This window comes from Pogoniulus pusillus, chromosome 12 (genome assembly GCF_015220805.1).
Source record: "Pogoniulus pusillus isolate bPogPus1 chromosome 12, bPogPus1.pri, whole genome shotgun sequence".
Taxonomy (NCBI): domain Eukaryota; kingdom Metazoa; phylum Chordata; class Aves; order Piciformes; family Lybiidae; genus Pogoniulus; species Pogoniulus pusillus.
In genome coordinates, this window is record NC_087275.1 from 2,008,992 (window position 1) to 2,031,374 (window position 22,383).

General features: G+C 50.5%; 1 protein-coding gene across 3 annotated transcripts; it reads right to left on the reverse strand.

The window, feature by feature from the left end:
- Window positions 1-1,342: 1,342 nt before the first annotated feature.
- On the reverse strand, window positions 1,343-6,294 carry LOC135180070 (zinc finger protein 3-like). 3 transcript variants are annotated; one of them, XM_064152258.1, is made up of 4 exons: window positions 6,262-6,294; window positions 4,051-4,234; window positions 3,460-3,546; window positions 1,343-3,062 (listed from the first exon to the last, which is right to left on the reverse strand). In XM_064152258.1, exons 3-4 carry the CDS (start codon window positions 3,509-3,511, stop codon window positions 2,152-2,154), a joined length of 963 nt encoding a protein of 320 aa, XP_064008328.1. In that variant the 5' UTR covers window positions 3,512-3,546; window positions 4,051-4,234; window positions 6,262-6,294; the 3' UTR covers window positions 1,343-2,151. The 3 variants fall into 3 exon arrangements, with proteins under 3 accessions (XP_064008328.1, XP_064008327.1, XP_064008330.1); XM_064152257.1 differs by lacking the exon at window positions 6,262-6,294 and adding an exon at window positions 5,426-5,475; XM_064152260.1 differs by lacking the exon at window positions 6,262-6,294 and adding an exon at window positions 5,426-5,475 and having other exon boundaries at window positions 3,444-3,546.
- Window positions 6,295-22,383: the final 16,089 nt, after the last annotated feature.

Sequence of the window (22,383 nt, forward strand, 5' to 3'; positions counted from 1 at the left end):
AGCCTGGCTCCAGCGCGGGAACTCACGGGGCAGTCCTCCCCCCCTTCACGGCTGCAGGGCAGGCGAGGGGGGGGGGAAACCAGGCGGCTTTTCCCCTTTCCCCCCCAAAGTCCGGGCAGGAGAGGAATTTAGGGGTACAGGACTCCAGGACATGAGGCTGTGGTCTAGATTGGACTAATGCAGTTTAAAATTAACTCTCCAAAGACTGTAATTTAAAAAGTGTGGATCATCTTATAGATGTGACTTGGGGCACAGCCCTCTGAACTCAGCAGGCAACTCTTCTCCCAGGCAACCAGCAATAGAACAAGGGGACACAGTCTCAAGTTGTGCCAGGGTAAGTATAGGCTGGATATTAGGAAGAAGTTCTTCACAGAGAGAGTGATTTCCCATTGGAATGGGCTGCCCAGGGAGGTGGTGGAGGCACCGTCCCTGGGGGTCTTCAAGAAAAGACTGGATGAGGCACTTAGTGCCATGGTCTAGTTGATTGGTTAGGGCTGGGTGCTAGGTTGGACTGGATGAGCTTGGAGGTCTCTTCCAGCCTGGTTGATTCTATGATTCTATGATTCTATGTATTAATTCAGGCTCTAGGGAAGGAGGTGGGAGTACAGTGAGACCAGATCTTTGTGCCAACAAAGCATGAAGCTGTGCCCTCTAGGATAGCATTTGGTGACTAAGGAGATAGGAGTGTGTCTGCATTACTCAGCCAGTAATTTCAGTCACATTCCTTCTGTTCACAGTTTGCTTCTTTTCTCAAGACCCAGTGCTCTTCAAGCTGGGTGCTCTCTGCCCTTAGCGATAAGCCCCCGTTTGGGAGTGCACCTCCACATGAAAGCTCATTGCTAGCATCAGGCCTATCTGTGGTGCTGGAAATAAAAGTTCTACAGCACCACAGATTCTATCACTTCATTTTTTGCCTGAAGCACACTGTGCTTTCTTCCCCCTTGGCTCCGTGGGTGGAACAGGCATTTAAGTATACACTGCCACATTCGTTACAGGGAGTTCTATGCTAGAGCTATTAACAGCTTTGTAAATACTGCCAGTTCTCTCCTCCCCCATACCAAGTGGTCGTCTGAGCTGATACTCCTTTTAAGGACCCACTCCTAGGGGTAGTATTCTCTTCCTCAAAGTGAAGAAGATCTCCTCAGAAGTCAGTTCTTTCTGCTTTCTCAGAATCCTTCCTCCTTCATATTCCTCAGAAACTGATTATTAAAGATGTCAAAACCACTCACAAAAATATCACAGGAATTCTAGAAATCAACATAATTACCTCTTTGTAATCACCAACAACTCAAAACCACAGCATTTGAGTTAAAAAGTGTTATGCAAGAAAAAATGTTTAACATTTAATATAAAATCAAAGTTTGACATAGTTTATTTTTCAAATGTCATCCTTCTTCTGTTCATCAAGTGGCAAGTAGAAGATCACAATTTAAAAAGTCATCCTAAATACTTCTAAAAGCCTTATAAAAACATTCATAAAGTGCTACTCACAAAAGCACCTAAACAAGAATCTGAGAGAGACACCTATTAGGATGTTGAGTTACTTAATTGCTGCTGAGGATTGAGCTGTAAGACAGCAGTATGATCCATGGAACCGTCAGCTTGGCAACCATACAACCCAGCAAAACCACCATTCCATAGACATGGCCCCAGCAGAGCATCAGCTGGGCCCACAATGTGTATGCAGAGCAGTGTTGTGGGGGGTTAAAATAGATGCTAATGCCACCTGGAAACAAGGACACTGGCAAATGGGAGATGTGGATTCTAAGGCAAGTGATCATCCCTTAGCACAAGGGAAAGTCCTGGCAGCTTATACAGGTTTACCTGGTTTTTACTGGGATTAAAATAATTTCCCACTAGAAATGACAGAAAAAGGCACCAATCCTCAGCATATCTTTATCTTCTCCTCTGGCCTTGAACATACCATACAGACAAGCATCTTTCTTTTCCCTACCTCCAAAAGAGGGGCTCAGAACAACCACTGCACCACAGTGAATGTGAACTAGTTCATTTGCCAGTGGCCCCACTCTTTGTTCCAGGGTCTGGGCAGCGTCCACAAACAGATTTACTCAGAATAAAAGCTGACAGACTCCAAGAGCTCCATCCCCAGGGAGCAGCTACCTATGGTCCACATGGCCTTCTCTCCATCGGCTACTGTGTGTGGCGTTTCTGGTGGCGCACCAGCTGGGCCTGGAACCGAAAGCTTTCCCCACACTGGGTGCAGCGGTATGGCTGCTCCCCAGTGTGGATGCGAGTATGCTTGATGAGGTTGGAATTGCCACTGAAGCCACGGCCACAATGGCTGCATTTGTAAGGCTTCTCACCTGTGTGGGTACGAGTGTGGTTAATAAGGTCAGAGCTCTGCCCAAAACATTTGCCACACTGATCACAGGCGTAAGGTCGGACACCGGCATGGGCTCGCTGGTGCTGAAGGAGATGGGAGTGTTGGATGAAGCTTTTCCCACAGGCTAGGCACTTGTAGGGCCGCTCGCCTGTGTGCATACGCTGGTGTTTGATGCAAGTGGAGCTGTCGCTGAAGACCTTTCCGCACTCGCTGCACACATAGGGTTTGAGTCCAGTGTGAATCCGCTGGTGCTTGAGGAGATTGGAGCTCTGGCTGAAGCTCTTCCCACACTCAGCACAGGTGTAGGGTTTCTGGCCCGTGTGGACCCGTTGGTGCTGGATGAGATGGGAGCTCTGGCTGAAGCCCCTGCCACACTCCCTGCACAGGAATGGGCGTTCTCCAGTGTGCATTCGCTGGTGCTGGATGAGATGGATGCTCCGACTGAAGCCCTTGCCACACTCAGAGCAAATGGTGGGTGGCTCTACATGAGGAGCTCGCCGTGAGGCTGCTGCCATCCTTCTTTCCCGTTTTTTCACCAGGCTGATATTGGAGCAAGACAGCTTAGCCTCTTCTTCCTCTTCACAGCCACCTTGCTGAGCTTCTGAGGAACTGTACTGACTTCCATGGCTGACCCCAAACTGTTCCTCTCCTCCTCTGGACTCCACTGCCAACGTGTCCTGCAGATCTGTGCTTGCAAGGTGATCTGGAAGGTCACCACCTGGCAAAACGTAGGACACAGCAGAGAATGGGCAAACTGTTATCCTAGAGAGCCTGATCAGCATCACGTAGGTGCATGTAGAAGAAAGACTGGTAGCAAATGGAAACCTATCTGCAGGAAAGACTGTATGGCTTTGTCATGAGGCCCAGAGCAGACGTGCTGTGAACAAAGAGCCAAGGGCAATGCTACAGGTGTCTCCTCGCTCCTAAGAAATCTTCACATTTTGTCTTAATATTCTGTCTTCTGCAGCAGGCTAAGGCAGGCTGTTGGCCTGCCCTGAGGGGGAGAGAGCAGGTTTCAATGTCAGCTGCACAACACAAAGTGGCTTAAATAACACTGAGGCAGCTCAAAGAGCATTTTACTTGCTGTCTATAAACTTACCTAACTTTTTCCTTACCCATGTGCATCTCCTCCACAGGCTCATGATCTTGTTCTTTTTCTTGGTCCATCTGGGCAATTACATCAGGTTCAGCAATCAGGAATCCTTCTCGCAAAAGCAAACAAAAGTAATTTTTGTTTAACATTCAGCAAGAGCTTGTCACAGGCCTTAAAGTCTACTGCCCCTGCTGAATATCAGGAACAAACAAAGACGCTGCAGACAAGAATGAAGTCAACTAAGCAACAAACATTTATGGACATCTTGTGCACTACTGAGGTATCTGCTGTCAGACACTGCCCTTAACTCAGGGTTGCTCCTCTTCTGATATATAATAGGACATACACCAGATGTGCTGGGCTCAGAATTGGTTGGCAGCAATCATATGTGGAAGCAAAAAGCAAAACCCAAACTTGAATTTCTTGTTGGTGGGTGTGAGAGGTCACTGCTGGCAACATTCACTACTTTAATAAAACAAGATATGAAGGACATCTAATCTGGACCTCCAGAAGGGTCTTTGCAAACATGCCATAATGTTCCTGGGGCCTTGGCTTTCATACTGTGAAAGCATATACAGATTTTGTAGCTGCATCCTACAATTTATGTCTTTACCTTGGCTACTTATTTTCTGCCCACATCACTCAGGTCTGTATTCCTCCCATGGCTGTCCTGCGCTGTGGAGGTTATAGAGCTCATCCTATTGTAGAGCTCCATGCTTCCAGCTTCTCCTGCTCCCGACGTGCTGTCAGTGGTGACATGCTCTCTGCACAGTCACAGCAAGCGTGACAGCTTGAACCTGCAATTTAGAAGAAGGTGTTCAAATCTTCTCCTTAAGTATTACCTGGGATAGGCAGTGCTTGCCTTAAAGTCCAAAGATGAAGGCTTTTAAACTTATTTTGCTCACAGAAAACAGCTAATTGTGCAGCTGTACACATTTCTGAGAGCCCACTTCTCTTTATTGTCAGATTTGTTGATAACGGATGGAGCTTGTCAGTACCTGCCTTGCTGCCCAGCTCTGTGAGCAGTGCTGTGCCAGGAATGCTGGGTGAGGGGACCCGAGACAAAGACAGAGAAGGGAGAACGGGAGGACTGCTGTGGTGCACACTGCCAGAGCACCCAAAGGCAGGGTGTGCAGGAAGGGGCAAGCACAGTGTGGTTTTGGGGAGCAAGGACTTTCCACAGAGCAGGGGCAGGATGCAAAGCTGCCTGTCTACAACAGCGATCAAATGCACTTGGTAGAGATGGAAGATATGTATTGGCTCTGCGGCAGGTGAAGAAGGATCACAGAGTCTCAGAATCAGTCAGGGTTGGAAGGGACCACAAGGATCAACCAGTTCCAAGCCCCCTGCCATGCCCAGGGACACTCTACCCTAGAGCAGGCTGCACACAGCCTCAGCCAGCCTGGCCTTAAACACCTCCAGCCATGGGGCCTCAACCACCTCCCTGGGCAACCCATTGCAGCCTCTCACCACTCTCCTGCTCAACAACTTCCTCCTCACCTCCAGCCTCACTCTCCCCACCTCCAGCTTTGCTCCACTGCCCCAGTCCTGGCACTCCCTGACAGCTTTTTTGTAGCCCCCTTCAGATGCTGGAAGGCCACAAGAAGGTCCCCTGGGAGCCTCCTCTGCTCCAGCCTGCACAGCCCCAACTCTTTCAGTCTGTGCTCACAGCAGAGCTGCTGCAGCCTCTGAGCATCCTCCTGGCCCTGCTCTGGACGTAAGAGAGACACGGCAACAGCTAAGGGCTGTAAGCGGACAAGGGTGGCAACTACGGCGCAGCGGGGTCTTTAAAGGGGCAGGCTGACCCTCCCCTTCTCCGAGCTGCGGGCAGCTCCTTACAGCACAGGGCCGACAGCCAACAGCTCTGGGTGCGGCTGACCTTCCCCCAGCGCAGAGCCGCGCCGGCACCCCCGGACCTGCCCCGCGCAGCTGACTTTGTGCGCAGCGGAGCGGGTGCGGGAGGCGAGGCCTGGCCCCGCGGCGCCTACCTGCAGCGCGCCCGGCACCCGCCTCGCCGCGCAGCCGCTTCCTGCTCCCGGGCAAAGGGCGCTTCCTGGGCGGGGCGGGGCGGGGCGGGGGGCGCCGGGCGCGGCGGGCAGCCCTGGGTGCGGAGTGCTGGCGCCCCGCAGCGCCGCTGGGATGGAGACCCGCTCCCTGCGCCCCTTGCCGGGGAGCTTCACCGCCCACGGCCTGGGGGTCAGCCCTGGGTGCGGAGTGCCGGCACCCCGCAGCGCCGCTGGGATGGAGACCCGCTCCCTGCGCCCCTTGCCGGGGAGCCTCACCGCCCACGGCCTGGGGGTCAGCCCTGGGTGCGGAGTGCTGGCACCCCGGAGCGCCGCTGGGATGGAGACCCGCTCCCTGCGCCCCTTGCCGGGGAGCTTCACCGCCCACGGCCTGGGGGTCAGCCCTGGGTGCGGAGTGCCGGCACCCCGCAGCGCCGCTGGGATGGAGACCCGCTCCCTGCGCCCCTTGCCGGGGAGCTTCACCGCCCACGGCCTGGGGGTCAGCCCTGGGTGCGGAGTGCTGGCACCCCGGAGCGCCGCTGGGATGGAGACCCGCTCCCTGCGCCCCTTGCCGGGGAGCTTCACCGCCCACGGCCTGGGGGTCAGCCCTGGGTGCGAAGTGCTGGCACCCCGGAGCGCCGCTGGGATGGAGACCCGCTCCCTGCGCCCCTTGCTGGGGAGCTTCACCGCCCACGGCCTGGGGGTCAGCCCTGGGTGCGGAGTGCCGGCACCCCGCAGCGCCGCTGGGATGGAGACCCGCTCCCTGCGCCCCTTGCCGGGGAGCCTCACCGCCCACGGCCTCGCTGCTTGACGTCCCTCACCTCTTTGCCTGGGGACCTGCGCCGGGGTCAGGTGGGAGGAGGGGTAGATTATTGGCGTTTATCGCTGCTATTTAAGAATAAGACTTAAGAATCCAGCACTGCCTCATTGGCTGTTGCCTAGAGGTATGCCCTCGCACACTGCGGGGTTTTGAAGCTGCACTGTTGTTTCATGGCCCGTATACGGGTTGTTGTGTTTGCTAAAGAACACTCGGGTGCTTTGACATTAAACTGCCAGGCTTAGCTTTAGAGGAGAAGGGAAGCAGCTGAGGTGGAGTGCTTAGAGCTTTCCTGTGGCTCTGCACCTCCTTGTGCGGACACCACGCCACGCAAGGTCGGGGAGATGATAGGAAGTCGCTTCGGTGTTCTCAGTTACTGCCTCATTTGGAGTTTCCCCAGGGGAAAGAAATGTACACTTGGTTTTACCACATGGTGCTTTCTTTCCTTAACTTCTCCGTGTAACTCAGATCCTGCAGGGGTTGAAAAAGCAGATGGCTACATGTGGGGGGTCCGAGAGCTTAGGTTTGAAAATCAGTTCTCCCCACAATGATGTTAGAGTTCTCGCTGTGCAGCAGGTGTCATAGGAAGGGGTTAACATAGTTAATCCTCTGCAGTTCTGAACCTAAGTTCATGGCCCGCAGGCTCCCTTCAGGGCACTGGAACACAAGCGCTGGTGCTGAAGAGCTGTTGCCTTGGGTGCACTGACAGCCTCCTCCTGGGCAGTTCCCGGCATGACTGCACTTAAGAGCAGTCCCCACAGTGTTACTGCCTACCGGTGTGCACTAGGCTGTGCCACTTTGTGATGAACAGGGGTATGATTCATGTTGGGATACCACTGGGGGGGAGATGTGCCTCCCTGGGATGGGGAATTACCAGGAACTGGTGGGGTTGTGCCACCTGGAGGGGAGGGGGACTTGCACGGCTGGGTTTTAGTGTGAGAGCACCAGGGGTCAGTCGGGAGGCTGCATGGAGGAGGACATGGGTTTTCATCTCCAGCGACCACCAGAGAGACCCAGGGAACCGCCAACAGCCCAGACGGCGGAGACACGTGTCCTGATTTGAGGCTAACTGGAATATTTTGATGGGAAAGATTAGATGATAGGCTATGAAAAGAAAATGATGGTGATGTCTGCTTCACTTGTAGGTTTGCTGAGATGTGTAAAAATAAGAACACAAACATAGATAAGACAGTGGCAGACAGTGTCAGTGTGTGTGTGTCTGCTCTGTCTCTGCTTTTCTCCCTGGGCATCTTCTGTGTAACACATCCTTCTGCCTTCTGATGTGCCTTCCTGAATGTCTCAGTTCTAATTTTAATTTCCAGAGACTCAAATAAATTTGGTAGAACCAATAACAATTTTACAGAGTGCCCTTCCCTCTTCCCCCTTCTTTGCCAAAAGAAAGGAATTAGGTGTAGAGAGAGGAAAGGGTCAGCACACCCAAATAAAGCATCTCACTCGATCTGGAAGTTAAAAAGAAGAAAAGTTTAACAATAAATTAAAAAGGTGTCTGAGGTAGAGGAGTTACAAAGGTACAGGGAAGGGAAAGAACAAGATACAAAATGTGTAAATACAACCAGATGTTTTTTGACGGTGATGGCTTTGACCACCTCGCGGGTGATGGCCACGTGGTAAAACAACCGGGAACAGGATGGTGATGCTGGTAAGCAGGGAGGCAGGGAGCACAGAGAGAGAGAAACAGGAAGTCTCCCTGCTTTTGTAGACCTTTAGACAGGAAGGGGGAGTGGGCTAACCATGAGTCACCTGTTCAGACCCACCCCTGGGGAGGGGTCAAGCCCACCTAGGGTCAGGTTCAAGGTCACTCCCGCTGGGGGGTTAGCCCTGTACAACGTGTAAGCTGAATGCATAAGCGGCAGAGGCTGTTGTGTGCTCATTGAGCGAGGTGGTAGAGTGAAGCCTCCCCTCGTGCCCAGCGCTGCTTGCTTCTGCTTTAACAAACGATTTTTCTGTTGTCTTTGGTCCGAACTGGGTTGTGCCTAAGATCATTTATAGCAACTTGGATACGCTGGCTGCGGCACTGGCCTCCAGCGCTAGCCCAGGCGGCTGCTCTCCTGCACGGTGGGGGTGTGTTTGTTGCCTTGGCCTTTCACAGCCAGCAGTCTGATCCCGTGGGGGCTGCACCTCCAGCCAGACAGGGACTGGCCAGCTGTACCATCACAATTTTCCTGCTGGTGACCTGGATGCTTGCTGTTTTCTTGCCCAGGTGAGGTGGGTTTCTATGCTGCCTTACCAGGTAATTAGGAGTGGGTTTGAACACAGAGGAAGCCATCCTGTAGCCACAGGCAGGAGAGAGCAGCTTCACTTCATGTCAGTAGGCCACAAATAACAAACATCTTTTCACCTTGTCCCTTGAAACCCAATGGATAAATACACTGCCTTTCTGGGTGGTGGTTTTTCAAGCCACCACTTGCTCTATGGTGATAGTATAGAAAATTACCCAGCCTTTCTAGGACCTAACTCACCACTGGTACAAAACAGTCTGGCCATGGGATGAGAACCCAGCTGAGTGCACAGAATCATAGAATCATCCAGGTTGGAAGAGACCTCCAAGCTCAGCCAGTCCAACCTAGCACCCAGCCCTGGCCAATCAACCAGACCATGGCACTAAGTGCCTCATCCAGTGTGTTCTTGAACACCTCCAGGGATGGCAACTCCACCACCTCCCTGGGCAGCCCATTCCAATGCCAATCACTCTGGGAAGAACTTCTTCCTAACATCCAGCCTAGACCTGCCCTGGCACAACTTGAGACTCTCTCCCCTTGTTCTGTTGCTGTTTGCCTGGCGGAAGAGCCCAACCCCACCTGTCTGCAGCCTCCCTTCAGGGAGTTGTAGACAGCAATGAGCTCTGCCCTGAGCCTCCTCTTCTGCAGGCTGCACACCCCCAGCTCCCTCAGCCTCTCCTCACAGGGCTGTGCTCCAGGCCCCTTCCCAGCCTTGCTGCCCTTCTCTGGACATCTCAACATCTCTCTTGAATTAAGGAGCCCAGAACTGGCCACAGCACTCAAGGAGTGGCCTGAGCAGTGCTGAGAAAGGAGAGTTTTTCAGGAATCTGGAAATCTTTCCTATTAACAAAGTGACAGATGCACTCAAAGCCTCCTCATTCCATCGCCACTTCAAGTTGTTCTTAGCAGAGCAGAAGTGATTTGAATTAGTCAGCAGTGTGTGCCCTGAAGTTAAGAGAGAAATGAGCAGCATTCAGTGTTGTCATGCTGAGGCTTTGTTTGCTAAGGTTTAAGCTTCAATTCGCATTAAAGACTGTTGAAGTGATGACTGATATGGGCTTGTTACACTCATAGGCTAATTTCACTGGCTGTGGACAGATGGAGAAATGAATGTCAACAAAATGAGATGGGAATACTGAAATAGAATGAGAGGGAAAACATAGCCTCAATTTACAGTGCAGTTCAATTGACAGGCACATTGCTGTATCCTCGTCCCATGGTGTGCAGCACATTTGCTGAGAAATGTGGAGGACTGAAGATCACTTTGTTCAGTCAAGGTCCAAATGTATGCAAAAGGAAGAAAGAGACAAGAAATCCTGGTTGCTGGATCTTTGCCCTTGCAGGTTTTTGAAGCCATGGCTGACCAGATCTGGTGCTGGTGATAAATATTTCATCTTGAGCAGGAGGTGGGCTCCAGAGGTCTCTTCTGATCAACAATTCTGTGATTCTGTGACCAAGAGATGGGCACTTATGAGTTACCATGCAGGTAGCATCCTGCAGGCAGTTCAGTAACTAAAAATTGGTAATTTGGGATAAATCTTCTGAAAAGGGTTTGCCTGTCTTAAAAATGCACAAATGGAAAAGCCTCCAGCTTGATGCAAATGGTAAGGCAGCATTTACTGGACAGGTGCTGTCAAAGAAGTGACTGGGTTTCGAAATAGCTGTATTAGTTCAGAAACACCACCGTGGTTGTTGATAACTTTGACCTTCAGCTGGGTAGTGATTTGGCAGTCCCTTTCCCTTTTCTTCCTTGTTTTTCCCTGACAAAGCAAATAGGTAAGTTAGTTTTTGTGCTAGTTTGAAGCTAGCTAGAATGTTTTGGTGAGAAGGATTAGATCACAGGCTGTGAAAGGAAACAGGATGATGTCTACTTCTCTTATAGGCTTGCTGAGATGTATAAGAACAAGAATCCAAACATAGATAAGGCCATTCTTCTTCTGCTGGGGAGCTTGGAGCTGCATTTTTTTATCTCTCTAGCCTCTGCTGTTTCTCTGACTAATCCACCTTGCTTCCTAACCCCCCTGGCTGAACCTCCATTCTTCCTCGGGACTGCATATATCTGCTTGTAAGTTGTGCCAAGCTGTAAATATAAAGCTTCCAGCTGACTGAGTCCTAGCTGTGGGATTAGGCAGGTAATTCCCAAACCACTACAACACTATCCAAGATTAAGTGCAGTGCCTTCCAAGAAGATAATGGCATCCCTTAGCTTATTAAAGTTTTGGGATTCGTTTTCTCCTCAATAAAGCAGCATATGTGAAGAAGCCAAACTGCTACAACTCTTTAGAGACGTCCATTGCTCCAAGACATCTCTCCCAGCTGAACAATCACCTCAGAAAGCAAATTTATTTCTGAATTTCATAGAATCATAGATTCTACCTGGTTGGAGGAGACCTCCAAGCTCATCCAGTCCAACCTAGCACCCAGCCCTAGCCAATCAACCAGACCATGTGTGCTAGTCTGAGCCTAGCTAGAATGTTTTGGTGAGAAGAATTAGATGACAGGCTGTGAAAAGGAAACACTGGTGATGTCTGCTGCACTCATAGGCTTGCTGAGATGGGTAAGAACAAGAACATAAATACAGATAACAGAGTTGCTCTCTGTCTCTCTAGGGCTCAACCTCTCTCTCTAACCTAACCTGCCATCTGTGTGACTAATCCATCTGCTTCCGAACCCCCCAGCCAATCCTCCAAGCTACCTTGAGCATAAGGCAAAGTTTTGGGTAAGGTAGAGGGGTGGGAGGAAGGTGGCAGGGTGGTTGGGAGCCCCTCCTGGGCACTCTGGTTTCTGGCAGGGCTGTTGTGTTTCTGTATCACCTTTAACTTGTCTGTTCCTGTCTATAGCTGTGACTATTGTAACTCTCTGCTTGTCTCTTGTGCTAAGTTGTGAATATAAAGCTTCATTCCTTGATTTTCAGCTAGGCTGACTCTAGTCTGGGTGATTTTCCAAAGTGTGTGGGGGAAACACCCAAACCATGGCACTAAGTGCCTCGTCCAAGCTTTGCTTCAACACTTCCAGGGTCAGTGACTCCACCACCTCCCTGGGCAGCCCATTCCAATGCCAATCACTCTCTCTGCCAACAACTTCCTCCTAACATCCAGCCTAGACCTCCCCTGGCACAACTTCAGACAGCAATGAGCTCTGCCCTGAGCCTCCTCTGCTGCAGGCTGCACACCCACAGCTCCCTCAGCCTCTCCTCACAGGGCTGTGCTCCAGGCCCCTCCCCAGCCTTGCTGCCCTTCTCTGGACACCTTCCAGCACCTCAACATCTCTCTTGAATTGAGAAGCCCAGAACTGGACAGAGTCCTCAAGGTGTGGCCTGAGCAGTATTCCTGACCTAGGCCAGGATAACATTGGCCTTCTTGCCCACCTGGGCACACTGCTGCCTCATCTTCAGCTCCTCTCTCCCAGCACCCCCAGCTCCCTCTCTGCCTGGCTGCTCTCAGCCACTCTGGCCCCAGCCTGTAGCACTGCTTGGGGTTGTTGTGGCCAAAGTGCAGAACCCTGCACTTGGCCTTGTTCAATCTCATCCCATTGGCCTCTGCCCACCCATCCAGCCTGGCCAGGTCCCTCTGCAGGGCTCTCCAACAGCTCCACAGCTGCTCCTAGCTTAGTGTTGTCTGCAAACTTACTGATGCAAGACTCAATCACCTGGTCCAGGCTATCAATAAAGATACTGAACAGGACTGGGCCCAGCACTGATCCCTGGGACACACCACTGGTGACAGCTGCCAGCTGGATGTGGCACCAATCACCACCACTCTCTGGGCCCATCTCTCCAGGCAGTTCTTGACTCATTTCAGAGTGAATCTGTCCAAGCCAGGAGCTGCCAGCTGTGCCAGGAGCTGCTTGTGGCAGACAGTGTCAAAGGCTTTGCTGCAGTCCAGGCAGACTCCATCCACAGCCTGCCCCACATTCACCAGGGAGGAATCTGAGCATAAAAGGAGCTCAGGTTGGTCAGGCAGGACCTGCCCTTCCTAAACCCATGCTGGTTGGACAGGTAGCTCAAGAGAATTTCATTGTACATCACAGACCCATTCCTCAGACTACAGGATGTGCCAGCACTTTGACAGGATTCCATCTTACAGTATTAATACTATGCCTTGGTGGTAACTGCTGGTTTGAGCTTCTTGCCTTGAGTGAAATCTGCTAACAGCCTTAAAAATGGATGCAGAAAAAGAACTTTCTTCCAGGAGACTCAAGGATGCCTGTGACTGGGCCTAACATGATCCTGGCAGTCCAGGAGATCGTAGCAACCCTTTGTTGCTAGGAGCTTCTTGCTGGGTTTGATTGGGTGACTGCCAGGGCTGGGTGCTAGGTTGGACTGGCTGAGCCTGGAGGTCTCTTCCAACCTGTTTGATTCTATTTTGTCTCCAGAGGTCTCTTCCAGCCCCTACCGTTCCGTGACTCGGTGCTAGCCCGTGCCTTCCCGCGGCGAACAGCCCCGTTCGGGCAGCCCTGGCAGAGCCAGCCCCTGCGCTCCGGGCGGCGCCACCCGGCTCCCCCTGCCGCTGCCGGCCGGCCGGAGCGGTGCGAGTGCGCCGCCTAGCGGCAGCCGCGGCCGTGAGAACGGTCGGCCGAGCATACGCGGTCTGCGCCGCGCCGCCTCCGTCTGGCTGCACAGCACGGGGAGCGGAGCGCTGCCGCCGCCGCGGTACAGCACCCGGAGCTCGCCAAGCTGCACTGCCAGCCCGAGGGCGCCAGCAGGCGCTGGTAGGCGGCACGGTGAGAAGGTAGCGCAGGCGGCGACGTAGCACCGTCTGTTTGTCTGTCACTCCCCGCGCGTATTTAGAGGTTCTTCGCTGTCCTCTGGGCAGGGTTGGGCGATGTTGTCCCTCCGTTCTTAATTCCATCTTCGCCCTACGGCTTCTGCGGCAGGGCTCCAGGCACCCTCCGTGGCGTCCTGTGCCGGCCCTGCGGGACGGAGCCAGCCCTGCAGAGGTTCCCTCACGCTAGGCGCTGTAGGTAGGAGGCTACTTAGGGTGGGTGTCGCGGATTGTGGTCCCACAGGAGCTGGGTGGAGAAGGGTTGGAAAGATCTGAAAGGAAAGGGGGGAAGCAGTTCCGAGAGGTGGGGAGAATAGTGTGGAGAGGGCCTTGGAAGAGGCTGCCGTCTGAAGGAGTATGGGAGTTAATAGGTGTGAGAAACGAACGCACTCGCAGTATGGAAAGGTTTGTTACGAAGGCAGGACTGCGCCCGGCGCATCGCAAATAGCGAACCTGCGGCAGGCACTCACTACCAGTAGGTAACTGACCTGCGAATCGAGCCCCCCACTCACCGCAGAGTTAGGAAGCAGGTATGTTTCACTGCAGCACTGGGGGCAGGCAGGATGGCTCCATCAGTCCTGCGCACCCCATGCTGCCACAACCCGCAGTTTGTGTTACGAGAGCAGGCATATTCACAGTGAGATTTAGAGTTGTTACAGTTATCCCTTGGAGTTCATTTACATAGGTGTTACCCCATTCTCTACCCCGGTTCCAACCCCCCACAGTGGTCTTGAATGGTTATCTGAGTGCCAGCAGTTTTCCTCACAGGGTTCTTTTCATCTCTCGTCAGCAGGACCCTCTTTATTGCTGCTGTCAGGATATCTCTGCTTCTTTGTCTCCTTCCTGCTTTCCTTAGTCACTGCAGGCCTGGGTCTTTACAAGATTACATATCACAGCTCTCCAACTAGTAGCTGCAGGCATGTCTGCAGTGGCTGCTGTTTAGGTTTGCATATCATCAACTGACATTTCTACAAAGTTTGGCATTTTGTGGTTTGCTACAGACATCTTCAGAAATGTGCACCATACAATCACAGAATCAGCCAGGTTGGTAGAGACCTCCAAGCTCAGCCAGTCCAACCTAGCACCCAGCCCTGTCCAGTCAACCAGACCATGGCACTAATTGCCCATTCCAATGCCAATCACTGTCTCTGGCAAGAACTTCCTCCTCACATCCAGCCTAGACCTCCCCTGCCACAGCTTCAGACTCTGTCCCCTTCTTCTGTTGCTGCTTGCCTGGCAGCAGAGCCCAACCCCACCTGGCTACAACCTCCCTGCAGGCAGCTGCAGACAGCAATGAGCTCTGCCCTGAGCCTCCTCTGCTGCAGGCTGCACACCCCCAGCTCCCTCAGCCTCTCCTCACAGGACTCTGCTCCAGGCCCCTCCCCAGCTTTGCTGCCCTTCTCTCAACACCTTCCAGCACCTCAACATCTCTCTTGAATGGAGGAGCCCAGAACTGGACACAGCACTCCAGGGGTGGCCTGAGCAGTGCTGAGCACAGGGACACAAGAACCTCCCTTGTCCTGCTGGCCACACTGCTCCTGAGCCAGCCCAGGATGCCATTGGCTCTGCTGCCCACCTGGGCACACTGCTGGCTCATCTTCAGCTCCTCTCTACCAGTACCCCCAGCTCCCTCTCTGCTTGGCTGCTCTCAGCCACTCTGGCCCCAGCCTGTAGTGCTGCTTGGGGTTGTTGTGGCCAAAGTGTAGAACCCTGCACTTGGCCTTGTTCAGTCTCATCCCATTGGCCTCTGCCCACCCATCCAGCCTGGCCAGGTCCCTCTGCAGGGCTCTGCTACCCTCCAACAGCTCCACAGCTGCTCCTAGCAGTAACACACTATAGTTTGTACCTCACAGAATCATAGAACTGTTGTGGATGGATGAGACCTTTGAGATCATCAAATCCAACCACTCACCTAGAGATCAGAATGCTGCTACACTACTAGGTCCCTAAGCACAACATCCATATGCCTTTTAAATGCCTCCAGGGATGGTGACTCCACCACCACCCTGGGCAGCCTTTTCCAATGACAACCCTTTCTATTAATTTTTTCCCTAATATCTGACCTGGATGGACCTGGCACAACTTGAGGCTGTTTCCTTTTGTTCTGTCACTTCTTATATGTGAGAAGAAGTCAACGCTCACCTTGCATCAACCTCCTTCAAAGTAGTTTTAGAGGATAATGAGGTCTGCTCTTATCCTCCTGAAGACAAAAATCTCAGTTCCCTCAGATGGTCCTCATGAGACTTGTGTTCAAGGACTTTCACCAGCTTAGTTGCTCTTCTTTGGACACACTCCAGCACCTCAAAATCTTTCTTGAGCGAGGTGCCCAAAACTGAACACAGTATTTGAGGTGTGACCTCACCAGTGCCAAGTAGTGACCTAGACCTCTAGAGGCCTTGACCTGCTAGCCACACTATTCTTGATACAAGTCAGGATGATTTTGGCCTTCTTGGCCACCTGACTATGCTGTTGGCCATCAACCACACCAAATCCTTGTGTTTCAAGCAGCTCTCCAGAGTCTTTTCTACTACCCTATAGTGTTGCAGGAGGTTGTTGTGGTCCAAGTGCAGCACTCAGCACTTGATCTTGTTGAATCTCACACCATTGGCCTTAGACAATCAAATCTGCACAGGTCTCTCTGCAGATCCAGCCTTCCCTTCAGCTTATTGATATGCTCACCCAACTTGGTGGTGTCATCTTCAGTCTTACTGAGGGTGCACTCCATCCTCCAATCCAAACCAAGATGTTAAACAGAACTTGCCCTTACCTCAGTACTGAGGCCTTAAGAACACCACTTGTGACTGGATGCTAACTGGATTTAACCCCATTCAGCGCAGCTCTCTGGGCCTGGCCATTCAGCCAGTTCTTTGCCCAACATAGTATGTGCCTGTCCAAGTCATGAAGAGTCAGTTTCTCTAGGAGGATGCTGTGGGAAACTCTATTGAAGGCTGTTTGGTCATGCAAGACTGGCCATTCATAAACCCATGTTGCCTAAGACCAATCCTCTTCTTGTGCTGTGCGTGACACCTGCTGTCACTCATGGTGATCTGCTCCATGACTTTTCCTGGCACCATGGTCAGACTGACTGGTTTGTATTTTCCCAGATCCTTCTTTCCAGCCCTTCTTGTAGATGGGCATCACATCTGCTAAGCTCCAGGCTGTATGGACCTCACCAGTTTGACAGGACTGATGAAAAATGATTGAGAGTTCTTCTGCCAGCTCCTTTAGCACCCATGGATGGATCCCATCTGGTCCCATGGGCCTGTGTGCATCTAAATGGTGTAGCAGGTTACAAACCATTTCTGCTTGGAGAATGGGGTCCTCATTCTCTTCCCCTTTCCTGTCTACCAGCTCAGAGGGCTGGGTACCCAGACAACAATCATTCTCACTCCTGAGGCAAAGAAGGTTTACACTAAGATGTTTCAGACTGCTCAAAATATAATGCAGTCTCCCTTATTTAATTGACATTCTTGTCTGGGGGTGGGGGGAGGAAAGTGTTCCTTAAGCATCATGGTGTTATGAATAAAGGGGAATAAGGTTAGAAATTATTAGTATATTTGTGTATCAAATTGTCTCTGGCTCCCTCATAACATGACACAAAGTTTGATAGTTCAGTTGGGGGTTATCTTCACAACAGGAATGGTTACAGATTGCTCAAGAATAGTATTTGGAAGATATAGATCCAAAAGTAGCAGTAATGTTGTGGAAATTCCTCTTTTCATCTTCTTTTATGTCAGAGAATCCTCCTGAACTGCTACTTCTGCTTAGTCCCTGTGTGTGGTGGGGGGAAGACTGAATGAGCTCACTTGTGCTGCAGCTCACCCGTTTTGTGAAAGCCAATTCTAGTTTTTGTCACGTGTCACCAGGACAGCATGGCCAAAGCCCAGACAAAAGAAGCAGCTGCCAGGAACAGGTAAAGAGATGTCCTCTGCTTAGACATCTATGCTGGTTTGAGGCTAATTGGAATATTTTAATGAGATAAATTAGATTACAGACTATGAAAAGGAAACAAAGGTGATGTCTGCTTCACTCATAGGCTTGCTGAGATATGTAAAAGCAAGAACACAGCACAGGCAAGACAGTGTCTCTGTCAGAGTCATAGACAGAGTCAGTGTCTATGTTTTCTCCCTGGGCTTCTGCTGCTCTGCCTGTATCTGTGTAACCCAACTAATCATTCTGCTTCTAACCCCCCTTGCTGATCCTCACAACTCACCTTGCACGTAAGACAGACTCTGGGGTAAGGCAGAGGGGTGAAAAGAAGGTGGCAGGGTGGTTGGGAGCCCCTCCTGGGCACTCTGGTTTCTGGCAGGGCTGTTGAGTTTCTGTATTACCTTTAACTTGTCTATTTCTGTCTATGGCTGTAACTATTGTAACTCTCTGCTTGTCTCTGGTGCTAAGCTGTGAATATAAAGCTTCATTCCTTGATTTCCAGCTCGACTGAGTCTAGTCTGGGTGAATTCATTGTGTGTGTGGGGTGGGTAAATCCCAAACCATCACAACATGCCACAGCATGGGGTCTGTGTCATACTGTGCCTGTGGCTTGGGGGAAGGGCTCTCATGTGAGTCCACTGACCCACAGCCTTGGGTGGGGGGAGGGTCTCTCGATGTTGTAGGGTATTCCAAACTCCCTTCCTCCACTTCACCTGCAGAGTTTGAATGGGGGAAGACAAAGGTGCAAGATTGCTTTCGCTCCCCACTGCCAGCTTGAATGGGGAAAGGCAAAAGGCCTTTTCCTCCACTGCCACACATATATTCACTCTTCAGAAAGCCCATGCTGGAATCTGGGATTGTGACTGGCTGGGTTCTTCATGCCCACTGTATATTGGCACTGGACACATTGTCTAGGAAGGACTTTAAATGGAGTGACCAGAAAGCATGCACAGGACTGTTTGGTTCATGCAGTTCCATTTTGATCCATTCGAGAGATTTCTGTGCAGCACCTGGACCCAGCTTCTCCTCAGACTAGCGTATCCTGGCTTCCTGCTCCCTACCCCCGAGCTGCAACGACTCTGCCTCTGCCGTTAACTGCTGCTGTTGGCAGGAACACACCAGCAGTGCGACTGTCCCTGTGCTGCTAAGGCAGTGCCGCTCCACCAGATCTGCAGACTCTTTGACTTTGGCAGGTTCCATTTGCATTGGATTTACACTGTGTAGTTCCACAACTGGACTATAACTTGCAGTTTCCAGAGGCTGCTGCAGAGGAGATCCAGGGGCCACCTCCAAATGCCTACTCAGCCCTGGTGAGTGAATCCAGTGCTCTCTTGGCTTTTCCCTAGGGTCCTGCTTGCCTCTGATTTCTGAGTGGGGTAAAGCTATTTTGCGGCTTAGACTTTTCCATTGTCTGACTCTCCTAAATTACTAAAATTGCCTCTTGTGAAAATTCCTGAACAAATTAGAACCTGTAAATAAAATGTAAGTAGTTTTGTATATAGTTTTGGGGTGGGGCTTTTTGGGAAGATAAAAATAACTATGCTTTTGTAATTTTTGCCTTGTCAGATTATTCCCAATCAAATCACTCCCTCTTTCCCAGCATCTCCATTTCCCCCATCCCGGTTTCGTAGGGTGAGGAGTGGCTTTGTATGTACTGCCGCAGGGAGGAAGCACTGAAGACGGCGGCAAACGCTCTGCAGTAGCGCTTTGAATCTGGCATTGCTGAAGCTCACTGTTACAATCGATGGACTCAAAATGAATGAAGAAAAGTTTTATTCAGCTGATGAGAAGCAAGCAAACAACGCGTTGGGTGCCGTGGGGAGACATCTCCACCTACAAGCATGAGTTAGTTTCTTAGTGCAAAGCTTTATATTATACTTCTCTATACATATGCATTAGCTATGCTAAGAAGAGCACACATACTCATTAACTGTTCCAAGACAGGCCAGTGTTATGCTAGTTATTTCTTGGAATGGGCGAAAATTCCTGGGTCTCTTCTTTCCCTTTGTTGTTTCTTTTGAAGATACAAAGCCGGAGTCATCCTTCTGTATACATCTTCAATATCCCCTTTGTTCTTCTGGTGTAAGTCCAGCACTCCTTGTAGAAGTTTTGTTACATAGTTAGCATTACATGGTCAGCAGTCTCAGTTTCTGATATCTGCTAGTTTGTTCTGTTACTGATTCTCAACAAGCATCCCTTGTCTTTTCACAGGTTTCCATGAAAACTCTTTGTTGTGTAAAAATAACTCTTTGCAAGTTCCTGCAGAAGCATTTCACAAGTTTTGTCTTCTTTTCTCACTGACACAAATCTAGTCCCAGTTTATCACATTGTCATTGTCCACCATCGTTCTTTTAAATACACAGATGTTTTTCAACATGGAACTCGGTGTCATGTGAGTCGATACTCTCCTTCTTCTGTGTTTGTGTCAGCTGGAGTGAACTAGTCATCAGTGACACTGGGGATGTACAGTCTGTGTCAGAGCATGTTGTGGAGGGTCTGTAGGCCTGAAGGCAGGCTTGTCTATGCCTGCTCTGCCTGGACATGTCTTTCTGCCTGCACGAGGGGTAAATGAGCACAAAGGGGCACAACGGACCGGGGCCATAAGGTCAGTTGCCCAGGACACCTGATTTTGTAAGTCCCCACACGTCCAGTTCATGCCTGCCTAGTGTTAGGCCCACATGATTTCCATATTTGGAGTCCAGGCCTGTGGGTTTTGCCTAGTATGGTAAGGTTTGGCTAACTGCCAACCTGATTGGTCATTCTAGTGGCCAATGAGACCATTAACTCTCGGTCCACATTTAATAAATAGGGGTACACAGGCTCACGTGTGTGGCCGTTTGAGCTGATCCTCTAGCTCAGACATAAGGGAGAGATGAACATTCCAGGGATAGGCCACATAAATGGCAACAATAGATAAATTAATATAATTTCTTTGGAGCATCAAGAACTTAATGTCTAGAAGCACAGTTTGTTCTCCCCCTTCTCCCGCTGGCTTCTGCTGCTGCAGCTGCTTCACTGCCGCTTGACCCCTCCCCCATCTCCCTTAAGGTTATTGTATTGTTTTTTTTTCCTTCCTTCTCTAGTTATTATCTCTCTTTACATTGTTATACTTATACTATAAGAAAATACAATTTCATCTCTCCCTGACTTTCAAAAAAGGAGGGGGGTTTGTGTTGTGAATTTTCTTCCTGGGGGAGGGATCAGCCCAAACCCGGGACAACGTGCAGCTTTCCCACATTACTTGTGGCTTCCCCACATTGCTTGCTTGCCTGCCTGCGTACTTATGCCTGCTTTTATATGATTGCCTGGCGTGTGCCATTGCCACAAGTTGCCAGGAGCAGACCCTTGTCTGCATTCAATTGGCCCGAGGAGCCAGCGTTAGACCCGTGCTCAGACTGCACAGCATCCTGCCTCTGCACCTGAGATCCTGCCTACTTACCCCTGGAGAGAGCAGCCAGAAGAAATCAGCAGCACAAGGTTGGAGACTGCCATTTCCCTTGACGATGGAGGATTCCAGCCTCAAAGTCCACAGGCAGAGACCCTGAAGAATTGGACACTTGCAACAGGCTGTGATGTAGCCCCGGAGGGTGATTATTGATTAATCCAAATTGTGAGTAAATACCTGAATGCCTCTGTAACTTCTACTACCTCTGCCATAAAGCAGAAACAGCTTTCAGCTCACTCTTGCTGGGCAAATAGTATATGACCCTAAGCAGCATTAAGCCGTGGGGAAAACTCTTTCTGTTAATAGTTGCAATGTTTGCTAGTTATTAATAAGTTACACTGTAGAGATATATCCTAGAATGTTTTCATGACTGTGTGACAACGAATATTAAAGTTCAGTGGTTAGGGGTTCCAAGAGTTCAGAATATTGGAAGTTAATGAATATATATATTTTTATAAATATCCTCTTGCATTAATTAATTTCTCCCCCCTGCCATAATTGGCGTATGGGCAATACCCCTCCGTGACAGAGCATTGGTTAGGTACTTGGGAAACTCATGCACAAAGAGCATACTGAGCAGCAGAAGTTAGGTGAGGGGAAGCGACAGGTATGCATTTATTTGTCTAACAGTGATGGGAAGCTGTGAGGGATGATGCAAAATTAATCATCTGTATTAATTTTGATATCCAGGTGATGATTGTTAACAACTGTGGAAACTGTTTAGTAACATTAAAACTCGCCAGAAAATGTACTCACAGGTTCAAAAATGCACAGGTTGGAAATTTATACAGGCAGGGCACAGGGAAAACCAGAGCTCTTATTTCTTAACATGGCAAATGCAAGTATACTTGAAGAGGCTTATAAGTATTTACTCACAACAATATAAATCAGGCAGTACCAAAGCAGGTGGAACTCTCTCTTGTCTGCCGCTGAGACTTGATTCTTCCCAGGCTTCTGGGGACAGGAGGCAGACAATCTCTGACCTTGTCTCCTGGCTCCTCTGGATGACCTGTGTATCTCCAGGACTTCTCGTCTCAGCAGGAGACTTTCAGGTGCAAGCAGGATGTCTTGCCATGTGCAGTCTCAGATCGCATGCAGCCATTTAGAGCCTGTTCCTGGTAAGCTCTCCAGGCAAATTCAAGGATGCAAAAATGAGGCAGCAGCAGCCCCTGTGCTACCCACTTATCCCTTTTATCAGTATCTAGCCTGTGACCAGTGGGGCATTGGACACAGAGTAGCCAATTGGAATGGCACTTTGCCAGGCCTCACCGTATTAGGTGAAGCCAGGACTTTTGCCCTCCCCTCCTGTGGTTGTCTCCCCCAGCACAGGAGGAGCAGGGGAACAGGGGAGCATGTCTGGGCAAGCCAATATGGATAAGCCCATGTTTGCCCCATCAAGTCTACCACCACAGAAGCAGCAAGGTAGTGCTGATGTATACCTGTGTATGGAGGGACAGTAGGCAGTTAGCATCTCTGGGAGGCGAATCAGAATGGGTGAAGTGAAATGTGATGGGCTGAATGCCAGGTGCCCACTAAAGCCATTCTATCAGTCAGTCTTCTTGGCTGGACAGGGGAGGGAAGATGTAATGAAAAGTTAATGGGTCAGGATAATAAAAGGAAGAGATCATTTGGCAATTACTGTCGTGGACAAAACAGACTTAACTTGGGAAAATCAGCTTAATCTACTACCAACCAAATCAGAGTATACTAGTGAGAAATAAAACCCAGTCTTAGAAACACCTTTCTCC

Excerpts from the sequence above, each read along its gene's own strand:
- LOC135180070 (XM_064152258.1), bottom strand. The coding sequence starts at position 3,511 with ATGGACCAAGAAAAAGAACAAGATCATGAGCCTGTGGAGGAGATGCAC. Across the intron at positions 3,063-3,459 it reads TGTGGAGGAGATGCACATGG|GTGGTGACCTTCCAGATCAC; the intron begins GTAAGGAAAAAG and ends ACGTTTTGCCAG.